The following is a 13,017-nucleotide window of genomic DNA, read 5'->3' as shown; positions in this document are numbered from 1 at the left end:
TCTTCCTAAAATACTTGACTATTTTTTGTTTGCCTTTTAGTGCCGTGTTTACAACTTCAAAAGAAGAGACAAATGCTTCAAGTGTGGAATTCCAAGAGCAGGTAAAGTTTGATGCTTTATTTTCTTTGAATATATGTAAAGGACAACTACAAGATATAAGCATCAGTTTCTGTTTAGCAACACTGTTTTCTTCCCCAACGTTCTATTCCAGCCATTACAAATGAAAATAAACCACTAGTTTGATTTTTCACTGTTTACCATTTTCTTTTTGAACTGTAGTAAGCCATGTTTAGCTTATGCTTCCTTCTGCAATGCTTTCCTGTCAGTTTGGGCGCCCCTTGCTACTGATCATAATGCCCATTGTTTTCCAGTCTTGAGTCAAGCAGGGAACACTCCACCTAATTTAGTATGCAACCCAACAACCTGAGCTAATCCTCCTACATACATAAGTAGCTATGCCAACAGTTTAGGATCCACTTTTCTATGGACAGTTCTTGAACATTATGTGGAGGACATGAGTGCATCACTAATTACACATGGATATGGTTCTGCAGAAGTGTAAGTCCTTAATTTCCCAGAGTGCATTGTAGATGTTCCCTTCTTATTTGTGGTGGTTACATTTCAGTTTAATAATCTGTAAAGGGATTCTGCTGCTGTTGTAGCATGCAGTTCACCATTTACTTTAGAAAGTACTCATTAAATCACAGCCTCATAGTCTCTTAGTTGTTGTGTTCAACAAGAACAGTATGTAAAATAAGCTCCCAATTTGAGTTCTATGCCCCCGAACCAGAGTTTGGAGATAAGTTTGATGGCCATGTCCTCTACTGATGTTTCAGAATTGATTTCACAATGTTGGCTTGCATTAAAGTACTGTCTAAGCACCATTTGCACATAGATTTCACGACTGCTCCTGATTTTGTCCGTTTTCCTGGTTTTTCCTCATATTTTAGCCATGTCCTTCATAAAGTCTGATTTTAATGACCAACTTAAGTTTCATACTTTGTATTTAGAAAATGTTGTGATGCAAAACCTGCTTTTCTACTAACTTTGTGTCCTAGAGTAATTAAAATTTCTCCAGATGTTCATCGTGTTTCACTGTTGCAGTCATTACACTTGGGTTATCCTGCTGGCAGGCGACCTGTAGTCGGCCCGAGTTCCAAAGTCTTGGTCTGGCGTCTGTTGCTGTTGCCTCTTCCCTGACATCAGTGCGCCAGGGGTATAAAGTTGCAACCGACGCCATTTTCTTCAGTCTCTTTCTTGCCGCGCAGTGCCTGAAGCATAAGCAGTTCGCAAGTGCCGGTCAGCCGACTCCTGAGATTTTCAAAATTGAATTTCAGAACCAAAGTCTTCAATAAAGCTAAGTACCCTGTTGGGGAAACTTTCCTTGCTCCAGACCGATGTCAGTAAAAGTTAATTGTATTTCTTGTGGGAAGCAAATACCTCATAAGGACTTTCACTCTTACTGCATTCCTTGTCTAGGCCCTGACCATGACGTCACTAGTTGTCGGTTTTGTGTTAGATTTAATAAACACACTATTAAACGTCGGTTTGATTTTGCTTTAAATTATTTTGGATGAAGATTTAATTACATAATGCCGTCGGAAAAACTGACTACTGGAATGTATAAAAAAGGCAAAGAAAAAGACAGGCATCCGAGGTCCATAACAGACGACAAAGCCTTCTAGGCCAGTCGCCGGTTCTCAGTGAGGTGCTTTCGCAGCCCCTGACACCCGCTACCTCAGAGTCACAGGCCGCAACCGACAGCCACGTGGAGACACCAAGGCTTGTGGAAACTCAAGGTATTGGCCTACGGAAAATATACCCTCAGATGGGTCCGGAGCTGCTGAGCAGGCACCGGCTTCTGAGGGTGTTTTCAGACCTTCACAGCTTACAATTAAAGCTACTACAGCAGCAAAGGCAAAGTCAAAAACACCATTAAAGACAAAGAAACAAGTGCAGCATTCTCCAGAACAGTCATCCATGCCTAAGAAACAGATGCTTAAAATGGCCGAAGACCTTATTACTTTAATCAGGGGCTCCCATCCCCCTCCTGACAAAAGGCCTAGGCAAGACGTTGATTATGATTCCTTTGATCAGGTTTCCATTTCTTCTGATTCTTCTTCTGACCAGGGCTATTCTATTCCTCCCTATAAGGACTCTCATGCTGAAGAGTCCATTCCTTCAGCCTCACTGCCTGAGGATTACTCTTTTGGGGAAACCCTGCACACCATGAGGGAGCATTTCCATTGGGAGAGCCAGGATTACTCAGAATCCAAGAAAAGGCACAGATTTCCTTCTATTGCCTCAGCTCAGGCCCTTGGCTATCCCCCCTGTGCTTGATATTGTTGATTGTTTTTTCTGAATCCAGTCCATCTCCAGATTCTTTACCCCCTGCACCAGTAAAGCTAGACAGATACTACAGGGTCCCTGAATCTCATAAATTTCTTTACAAAATCCCCGCTGCATACCCAGAAACTATTTCTCAGGGTCCAAAAGGGGTTAAAGCTTCCACTGCCAAAAATCCTGTCCCCTCAGATAGGGATTCCAGAGCTCTGGATAGATGGGGAAAAAAGTTTACACTTCTGCTACTTTAGCTGTATGAGCTTTAAACTGTCAGTTTCACATGCTTAAATATCAGCAGTATCTCATGTCATTGTTAAAGCAGAAAATGGTTACAAATATAGAAGGTCCTGACAGTAAAGAAATGCAGGATTTATTGCATGCAGCTGAACAAGTGGGAAAGCATACTCTGCAATGTGGTTTTGATTCATTAGAGGCTTCTTGTAGAGCTGCAGTTACAGGCTCAGTTATTCGAAGGCATGCTTGGTTGAAAGAACAAAGTTTACTTGACGATGTTAAAATGAAATTATTGCATGCTCCACTACAGCATGATACTTTGTTTGGTGTTAAGGCAGAAGAGGTGTTAAAGAAAATGGAGGATAAAGCAAAGTCAATGCAAACTGTGAAAAATTTCTTACAGGTTCAGCCACACAGATTTAGCAGAAACTGGCCTACAAAAAATTGGTCCTTTCCAGTGTCAGACAGGCCACAAAGAGGCAGATACAGACACCCAAGAGGCAGATCTCAGCCCCAAGGCTCCTACAGACCTAAACAATGGGGTGCTTTAGCCCGCAAAGGAGGAGAAAACAAATCACAACCTTATAGGAAACAGTCACAATGACTTTCCTCTGCAAATGCCAAGCTCTTACCAGTTGACAGCACCCCTAGGGGGAAAGCTAGCACTTTTCTCAAAAAATTGGCACATGATCACCCAAGACCAATGGGTGTTGAATATAGTTTCTCAAGGGTACAGGTTCCACTTCCACACACTTCCAAAACCAAAAGGTATGCCAAACCTGCCACAAAACAAATGGGCAGAGGCACAAAAACAGATTGCAGCTCTTATGTTCCACAAGAAGAACAGGGCCAAGGATTTTAATCACGACTTTTCCTAGTTCCCAGAAAGGACAAAGCATGGAGACCAATACTGGACCTGTCAATCCTAAATAATTTCCTGGATGCTCCAAAATTCAAAATGTTAACACTACAACAACTCTTGCCCATGCTGGGCAAAGAGGCTTGGCTAGTTACTTTGGATCTCAAGGAGGCATACCTGCACGTCCCAATCAGACAATCGTGCAGAAAATACCTCAGATTTATAGCAGGCTCAATGCATTATCAATTCTCTGCACTGCCCTTTGGCTTACGTACTGCGCCCAGGGTCTTCACAAAATGCCTGGCACCAGTAATTGCATTTTGCAGACAAAAAAGGAATTCAAACATATCCCTACTTGGACGACAGCCTTATTCAAGCAGAGAGCAAGGACATTCTTCTAAAGCACCTGGCGTTTGTAAAAAGATTACTAATTTGCCTAGTGTACACAGTAAACGAAAAGAAATCAAAACTAGTGCCCTCTCAAGAGATAATATTCCTGGGTACAAGCTTAAATGCAACTACCCAGATGGCTTATCTCACGCCAGACAAACAAAGGCAACTGACTCGTTACTTTCAAATGATGGCAACAAAGACCCAGCTCCCTGCAAGAAAAATTCTGCAGGCCCTGGGTTTCATGGCATCTTGCGTTCTACTAATTCCATATGCCAAACTTCATATGAGGAAACTACAATGGTATCTAAAAAGTGTTTGGACTCAGCATTGTCACAGCCTAGAGTCAATCATAACCTTGATTCCCTGCCTACAACAGGAGTTTCAATGGTGGGAACTGGCCTGTCACCACAACAAGGGACAGCTTTTCACCTTACCTACAGCCAGGCAGACAATAACAACGGATGCATCGGATTACACCTGGGGAGCACATATGGCAGGAAAATGTATTCAGGGCACATGGCCCAAGGAACAAATGCATCTTCACATCAATCAAAAAGAGATGCTAGCTGTACAGAATGCCCTGACAGCCTTCAAGGACCTAATACATCCAGGTCAATTATTAATAAAGACGGACAGTACCACAGTTGTGGTACATAAGCAAGGGGGCACACATTCCTACCCTCTATGCAGACAAGCCATGACTTTGTGGAACACAGCACTGACCTGCCAGGTACATCTGCAAGCACAATTCCTGCCAGGAACAAAAAATACACTGGCAGATGAAATAAGCAGAAATCTCATGGATCCTCACGAATGGAAGCTAAATCCACAAGTGTTCAACATGATGATAAGGGAGTGGGGACGCCCAGACATAGATCTTTTTACCTCCCCTCACAATTGCCAATTACAGAAATTTTGCACAAGGACTTATCACTCTCAAGCATGGAAAGTGGATGCTCTGTCTTTCAACTGGAAAAACCTGACAGTCTATGCCTTCCCTCCGATGCCTCTTCTCACCAAGGTGCATCTAAACGTCAGACTGGAGAGGCCAAAAATGATCCTGATTGCATCAGACTGGCCACGCCAGCACTGGTACCCAATCCTAAAGATTTTGTCCCAAGGCCCGCCTTGGCCTCTACCTCAAATCCCTCATCTTCTGACACAGCAAAACAGTCAGATTCTGCACAGTCAACTCAGAACCTTAAACCTGGCAGCATGGCAGATAATGTAGCCACTCAGACTGCACCTCTCTCTAAAGCTGTTACGGATGTAGTTTTGGAAACCAGGAGACCCAGCACTAGGAAATCTTATGCGGAAAAATGTAAGAGATTCTGGGCTTGGAACCAGGCACAAGGACTCGACCCACTGGTCCCTAATATGCCTCAGATTTTACAATACCTGACTGAGATGTTGGACAAAGGCCTATCTTTTTCTGTTATTAAAATCCATGCCTCTGCCATTTCAGCTCATTACAATACGGATCCTCCTATTTTTTCACATCCTCTACTACGACAGTGCCTCAGAGGGGCAAAGAATATAAGACCCCCTAGGAGAGTGCCAATACCTACTTGGGAACCTGAATTTTGTTTTAGAAAAACTAACACTGCTTCCTTTTGAACCAGCTAGCACAGCTGATCTAAAATTCTTGTCATGGAAAACTGCTCTGCTCCTAGCAATAACTTCAGCAAGAAGAGTTTCAGAGTTACAGGCATTGATGGCTGTGGAACCTTTCCTCATTTTTCACCAGGACAGGGTTTCTCTAAGGACGAACCCAACATTCATGCCAAAAGTGGTCTCCAATGTGGCCTTAAACCAAACTATTCATTTGCCTACTTTCTACCCAAATCCCCAGAATAAAGGGGAAAGACTTGGATATACACAGGCAGCTATGATTTTACTTGGACAAAACAAAAGCTTTCAGAAAAACTGAGCAACTGTTTGTAGCATATGCTGCAGGATCACAAGGCAAACCTATTACAAAGCAGACAATCTCCAAATGGATAGGACACTGCATCCGCTTCTGTTATGCAGAACATGGCAAATCTGTACCGAAGGGCATTAGGACTCATTCTACTAGAGAAGCAGCCACTTCAGCAGCTTTCCTCAGAGGGGTACCAACGAAAGACATATTAGCTGTAACCTGGAGCTCAGTGTACACTTTTACCAAGCACTACTACCTACCTCTCTACTCCAAATCCAGAGCAGGCTTTGCCACTGCAGTTCTGCAGGGCTTGTTAGCCTCACCAAATCCAATCTAGACCCAGCTACCCTACCTCAGCTTTGGGATTCTACCCAAGTGTAATGACTGCAACAGTGAAACACGATGAACATAGTACAGTTGTGTACCTACCATAAATGTAGATGTTAGAGTGTATTCACTGTTGCAGTTCTGGTTACCCACCCACCATTCCCCCTCTCTGCTGGGGCTATTCTGTACTTCTCTACTCTATACAACCTGTGTGGTGTATTTGCTTTTAGAAGAAGGAAATGTTTTTAGTGATATATGCATGGTTGTTTGGCATATTTTTATCTTTACAACCTTCATATCTGGGGGCACCTGACATCTGGGGCAAGAAAAACTGAAGAAAATGGCGTCAGTTGCAACTTTTATACCCCTGGCGCACTGACGTCAGGGAAGAGGCGACAGCAACCGACGCCGGACCAAGACTATGGGGCGCCTGCCAGCGGGATAACCCATGTGTAATGACTGCAACAGTGAATACACTCTAACATCTACATTTTTGGTAGGTACACAACTAGCCTTTTTGGACCATTGTCCATATACTGTTGTATGCTTTGTCCTCAATAATTTAGCCAGGAAACTGAGGGAAGTGTCCCAGCCACAATCTCCCAGTGGTGCTGTAGTGCAGTCCGTTCCCATATTTTATTTGCGGTTGTAGCTGTAGAGTTAAAACTCTGAAGTGTTTAATGTAGTATTTTAACTGTAGCAAATGGTGTTTACATTTGTAGCAAATCATTTGTTACAGTTTGAGTTAAATATATTTTTTTGTCTAAAACTTGAAGATCTTTAGACTTTTTATATGAATTTATTTTACTCCAAGTTTGTGTGGGGTGGGGGGCAGCTCATAAAACTCCACAGGACACCAGAAGACTTGTCACAGTCTTGAACAGAAGAAGAAAAGTGTAGAAATATGGAAATTATATCAGCTGCCATATATTTCTATAAAATGTACAACTAATGAGAATGTTAGTACTTTTGTTTAAATCTAAATATTGTATTTTGGACATTACTAGAGGGTCACTGCCTAGTAGTGACAGGGATTATACAATTAATTTTATAAATATAAGAAAAGTGCCTTAGCAGACCATTTTCCATCTAGCATACTAAATTGATTGTGGACATATCTAAAACAAATGAATAAAACTGAAGTACTGGATTTTCTTAAGGCACAATTTAAAGAGTAAGTTGATGCATATCTTTTCATTACTACTCAAAACATAATTTTGAGTGCTAAGTAGCAAGGTAAGAATCACATGCTTTATTTCTGAGTATCAACAAAAAAGCGTCTGTGTGTTTGATAGTGAACATGCTCAGTTTATAACTGAGCATATGTAGATAATGTGTACCTTTTGACAACTGTATAAAATATTGGACATTTTTGCCAAATATGAATTTTGAAGTTGACCTTTTGTAGTTTAGTCTGTTAAACCGAAAATATTGATGATAAACAGGCTACGAAATTGCTGTTAGTTAAAATGCTCTATGTTCAGTAAAGGATTTTAGTCTAATGCACAGTTGTGCAAGCAATGACCGATAGTTTCCCTCCATAAACATTGACAGGAGGAGAGAGAACACAGCTTCACTCCAGCTTTTCTGTACTACAGTAGTGGCTACTTTAATGTCTGTTATCAGTGATATATAATGTAGTGCACATAGTTTCCTTTACTAGAATTTTGGCATGGTCAGACTGAAAGGACTTTCATGATCCAAGCTCCTGTACAGTTTTGGCAGAGGAGTTTTGTAATGACAGACTGTTAGAAAATAAAATTTAAAGTCCAAGTATGTAGCTTAGTAGTAGTAAAACATTAGCTTGCTATTTATTTAATATTATAAGTTGCAAGGCAAATTATAGCCCGACAGGCTGCAAATTTCATCTACTATACAGTTTCCCTGCAGTAAATAGCAATTTTTGTGATTAGTACCCCTTATATTTTTGACTATTGATATTTAGAAATGTTGTTAGGGATTATTAATATCCATGTCCATCTAATGATAAAAACTTGCAATTCTCATCCACCTGAGTCTCTCAGCCTTTCCTGATGTTACAAAATATCCATGATTTTGGTTCGCGTTTTTCTCTGTCTTATAATTTTGAATTTCTGGTCAAACAGTGAGGATTAGTGTCAGTCACAAGTATCAGTCATCTTCAAATCATAAGTAAAGACCAAAAAACAGGAAAACCTCACCAAAGGCAACCACTTATGAAAACCCAACAGCAAAAAATCCATGAAAAGCAGTTACCACCTCTGCTCCGACTCGGCCTATTCACAAGCTCGAAGTCTTCCAGTTAGCTCGTGGCTAGAAAGGTATCCCATGGTGCACCAGTACAATCCCCAGATCTCATTTGCCGCGTCGACGAGTTTTGATGTGGCTAAGTTTTTCACATTTTCTTCAAAAATTTGATTAAGTCTTATATTTTCAAATTTGAAAGCTTTTATAGTATTCTATACCTCTAGTTAGTGTAGTGTTTGCATTTAGATAGCATTTAGTAGTGCGTCTTTGTGTGCATTTTAAGTACAGTTGGCCATTGTCCTTATAGTACTTGGTATCCTGTGTGCCAGTTATTACTTCGTTATGATTGTTTTCATACCTTTTGATGTTAGTTGTAGGTGCTTTTTGCACTTTAACATGTGTGTGCTTGCTTTAAATACTGTAAATAATAACTTTTTTGTGGAGCCTCCACTTGGTGATATTTTCTGTTAGTGTTTCATACAGAATGAGGTTCTTTTGACCTTGTTCTTTGTGTTTTCTCAATTCAGATTATATTACTGTTTTAGTGTGTGTGTGAGCCTGTCTACTGGTTTCTGTGCCCCCTAGGTCCGTTTTAGTTAAAGGACCTAGTTTCCCTTTCTCTCCTACCTGGGCTAGGCCTTTTTAAGTTAGAGGACCTAGTCCTCGTGGTGTTTCTTTACTGTTCCTGTAGGGATAGGCCCGTTTAAGTTAGAGGACCTAGTCCTCCCTGTTTCTTTCTTGTGTGTGAGTTTATCTTCTGTGAGATGCCTAAGGTAGGCAAAGACCATAAGCCATCTGGTTTTAAAAAATGCATAAAATGCTCAGAGATGATGTCCATAACGGATGGCCACAGTAACTGCGTTTACAGTCTGGTGGCCATCCACTTAAAAGAAACTTGCTTATTTTGCCACTCTTTTAGTGCTAGGGTGTTGCAAGAAAGAAAAAGTAAGCTGATTCTAAAAGGTCTCTTAAAGCCCTCTTTTGAGGAAAATCTGGCTAGCTCTTCCTCCTCTGCTAGATCTCAGGGAATCAAAAAGGAAAAGTCCAAATCCTTTGAGGCCCTCCCTGGCACCGCCTGGTGTCTGAGCCGCGTCTTAAAATGACTAAGCGTGACAAAATTGCTGTCTCATCGGCTCCACTGAGTTTGGAGCCGATCGAGAGTCTTACTACTGTGGTTACAGGGTCGGCGCCAAGTAGTTCGGAGCCGACCACTGAGAGTATTCAACAGAGCCTGTCTGTGGACCCTTTTCAGTGTCCCCTACATTAGTCGCCTATACTGCAAAGATCCCGTTCTCCTACTCTGTCCACCAGTTCATGCAGGAGTTTATCGGAAGTTGTGGAGAGGGTAGTGCTGAGACTGCTGAAGTACTCTGTCTTATCTAAATTGTTTGCTCCGACCCAGTCGGTTCCGGGCCACTTGAGTCCGTCCCCCCTTCGGTGACTCCTCCTTCAAGCCATGCTGGTCTTTCGGAGCCAGAGCGTTTGGTACCACTGATGGAACATGCGGTTCCAGCTCCCCCTGAGGTTGCTTTGGATCAGAGTTCCACCCTGACGCTCTGTGCTGTCTGTGGTGTCTAGAAGCTGAAGCTCCCCGGTCGGCCCCGACAGGGATGCCTGGAACTGAACCTCTTTGGTTCCGAGCCTTCCTCTCGACACGTCAGCCAGGGTGAGCTCGGATCCTACGTCTAGCTCAGAGCCGATGGCTCTGGAACCAATGGCATCCTCGGTCTCCTCTGAGACAAGGAGGTCTTCAGAGCCAGAGAGGTCGGCGTTCTAGATGATGAGGAATGTGCTGTCCCAATCATCAACTCCTAAGATAAACAAACTGGCTCCTGCCGCAATCCAGTCGGTATACTTCTGCTGCAATCCAGTCAGTGTACTTGGTAATAACCACAAGCTGTTGTTTACTAAAATTCCAACTGGTTTATTTGAGAAAAACGAAATAAAATACTCTGTATTCTGTACAAAGAAACGAATGGATAAAAACTATACAGTCGAATTAGGCGCCTTTCTTCTCTCTCAAGTCACGAGACTTCAAAATACGTCGACTCTAACCCTCCCCTCGTTTAAATGCCTCATTAATATGTCACGACTCCTACCAGGTGTACTGACACTCTTCCCCCAATGGCACATACTTCTGTTTCCGCTCCTACTCTCTCTCTCTCTCTCTCAGGAGCCACCGGCTGGTGGTCACCACTCTTCCGAGACCTCCCCAGAATATCCTTCTTAGGAGCTCCCACGGAAGGGAACATGCAAGAGTAAGCATGTAGTCTCCCAGGATGTCTCTTACTTCAGACACTGACCTTGAGGATTCAGAAGGGTCCCCCAAGTCGTCCTCTGATGTCTCTTTCCTAGACATCTTGGAAATCCTTAAGCAGAGGTGCGGCTGCCCCAATGTCACCCATTCTAATGAGCAGTCAGTGTACCTGAAGGCTTTTGGGTCTCAATCTTCAGCCTCTTGGGTGTCTCCACTCTTCGACGAACTAATGGAGCTAGTCAGTTGGAAAGTGTGGGATACTCCTGATGCCGTGAAGCCAGTCTCCAGGAGACTATATCGGAAGGTGTGGGATACTCCTGATGCCGTGAAGCCAGTCTCCAGGAGACTATACAAGTTTCTTTCTGCACCCAGAGAAAAGGAATTTTTGTCTAAAGGTGTTCCCATGGATGCCATGGTGGTGGTGGCGGCCACTAAGAAGGAGCTAGCGGAAATTTCTTCTTTTCATCCACCAAGTAAGGAGTTTCGAATGATGGACAGGTATGGGAAGCGTATCTTCTCTTCAGTGGCATTTGCTTTTACATCACTGAACTACCTTACACACCTCAAGAGGCTTCAGATCAATCTCCTTAAGGAGTTAGGATATTCTCTACAAGGTACATGTACTGAGGGAGTCCTTGACAAGGTGTCTGCCCAGTTGTCCACCTTAAACTCTATTGTCAACTTGTCCATGTGGCTTATCTTGTATGCAGCTGATGGAGCAAGTAGAGCAGCGGGTTCAGGAATTTACATAAGACGCCATTCCTGGATGCGTTTGTGTAATTTTGCAGAACCTTTCAAGTCCACCTTTATCAATGCCCCTTCGGTTCTTCATTGTTTGGATCCAAGGTAAAGGACACACTCACCCGGTGTGAGCAAGAAGGGAAAACCACTCTGCCGTGGGAGTACGTTTTACTGTCCCATCTAGACCATACCCTAAGGGTCAGATGGGGGTGGTAAGATGTGGTTCAAGAAGTCCCAGAGGTTTTTCCAAGATGCACAGGGTGACTCCTCCTTCGGTGGGGGTGGAGGAAATGGTAGATGTCACCCTAGAGGCAGGGGTGGACCGCAAAACCAGGGAGGCCGCGATTCATTTCAGGGCCGGCCTTAACCACGCTCCTGATGTGGGGCCCGACTGTGCTTCTCTGGAGCTGGTGGGGGTCGCATTTCTTTGTATCGAGAAGCCTGGCTAAGTATCACTCAAGGCAAATGGGTACAAAGAATTATTACCAGAGGTTATGTCATACCCTTTTCTCTTCCAGCCTACTTTCCCAAGGGGATCCTGGATGTTCCACCCAATCACAGGGATCAGGCATCTGTGGAGGTCAACAAGTTGCTGGCAAAAAGTCATCCAGACAGTCCCAGCAGACCAAATAGGATCTGGAGCTTGCTCCAGATTCTTTTTAGTGCCAAAACGTACAGGGGACTGGAGGCCCATCCTGAACCTCAGCAGATTGAATGAATCAGCAAAAAAGGACAAGTTCTGGATGGTGACACTGCAGTCTATACTCCCGCTATTAGGGAAAGACACTTGGATGTGCTCAATAGGTCTCCAAGACGCTTACTACCACGTAAAAATGGACAGGGCGTCGAGGAGTCATCTACGCTTCCGGCTGGGAGCCAGTCATTACCAGATTCGTGCTCTGCCCTTTAGTCTCGCCACAGCTCCCAGGTTGTTCACCAAGTGTATGGCAGTAGTGACAGCTCACCTTAGATGTCGAGGATTCCAGGTGTTTCCATATCTGGACGACTGGCTCTTGTCCACCCCCACCAGGCATCTACTTCAGACCAGGGATGCTACCATTCAATTTTGTGCCCATTTGAGGATTTCTATCAGCTGAGAAAAATCTGCCTTATTGCGGTCTCAATCTGTGAATTTTATAGGTGCAGAGGTAGACACGGTAGACATGTTGGCTTGTCTTCCAGTAGAAAGGTCACAGAATCTGGTTCTTCAAATTCAGTATCTTCTCCCCCTACCAAAGGTCAAAGCCAAGACTATTCTGCAGCTTCTAGGGACCATGGCTTCCACCATACTACTAGTACCGTTAGACTACACATGAGAATTCCTCAGTGGCTACTGTCATCCCAGTGGTCCTTTCAGCACCTAGCATTATCTCATCACATACTGCTGAGAGACTTTTGCAAGAAGGACCTCATTTGGTGGACTCTACCCAATCAGTTGACCACGGGCACTTCATTTGTTCCTCGCCATCCCGTTGTCTCTGTGACCACAGATGCCTCACAAATAGGGGGTCATTATCTAGGCAGGGCTGTCCAGGGCACATGGCAAGATCACGAGGCTCACCTGCATATCAGCGTTGTAGAGAGGAGGGTGGTGCTCCTGGCATTGCAAGCACCACACGACCTTCTGCCTCTGGGGATGATTGCGATACAATCAGACAGCATGTCGGTAGTATGGTATATCAACAAACAGGGCGGAACCAGATCATACCCATTCTG

General features: G+C 43.6%; 1 protein-coding gene across 2 annotated transcripts in view; it reads left to right on the top strand.

The window, feature by feature from the left end:
• LOC122809322 (RNA-binding protein 10-like) overlaps positions 1 to 13,017 on the top strand; it is a 1,914,178-nt gene that overhangs the window by 765,192 nt on the left and 1,135,969 nt on the right. For both annotated transcript variants that reach the window (XM_044080723.1, XM_044080722.1), the window contains exon 9: positions 41 to 101. In XM_044080723.1, the coding sequence (XP_043936658.1) occupies positions 41 to 101 (61 nt within the window). The remainder of the gene's footprint in view (positions 1 to 40; positions 102 to 13,017) is intronic.

Source organism: Protopterus annectens, chromosome 8.part0 (assembly GCF_019279795.1).
Source record: "Protopterus annectens isolate FY-2018-M chromosome 8.part0, PAN1.0, whole genome shotgun sequence".
In the NCBI taxonomy this organism is placed as follows: Eukaryota; Metazoa; Chordata; order Ceratodontiformes; family Protopteridae; genus Protopterus; species Protopterus annectens.
This window is presented reverse-complemented; position numbering and strand designations above follow the sequence as displayed.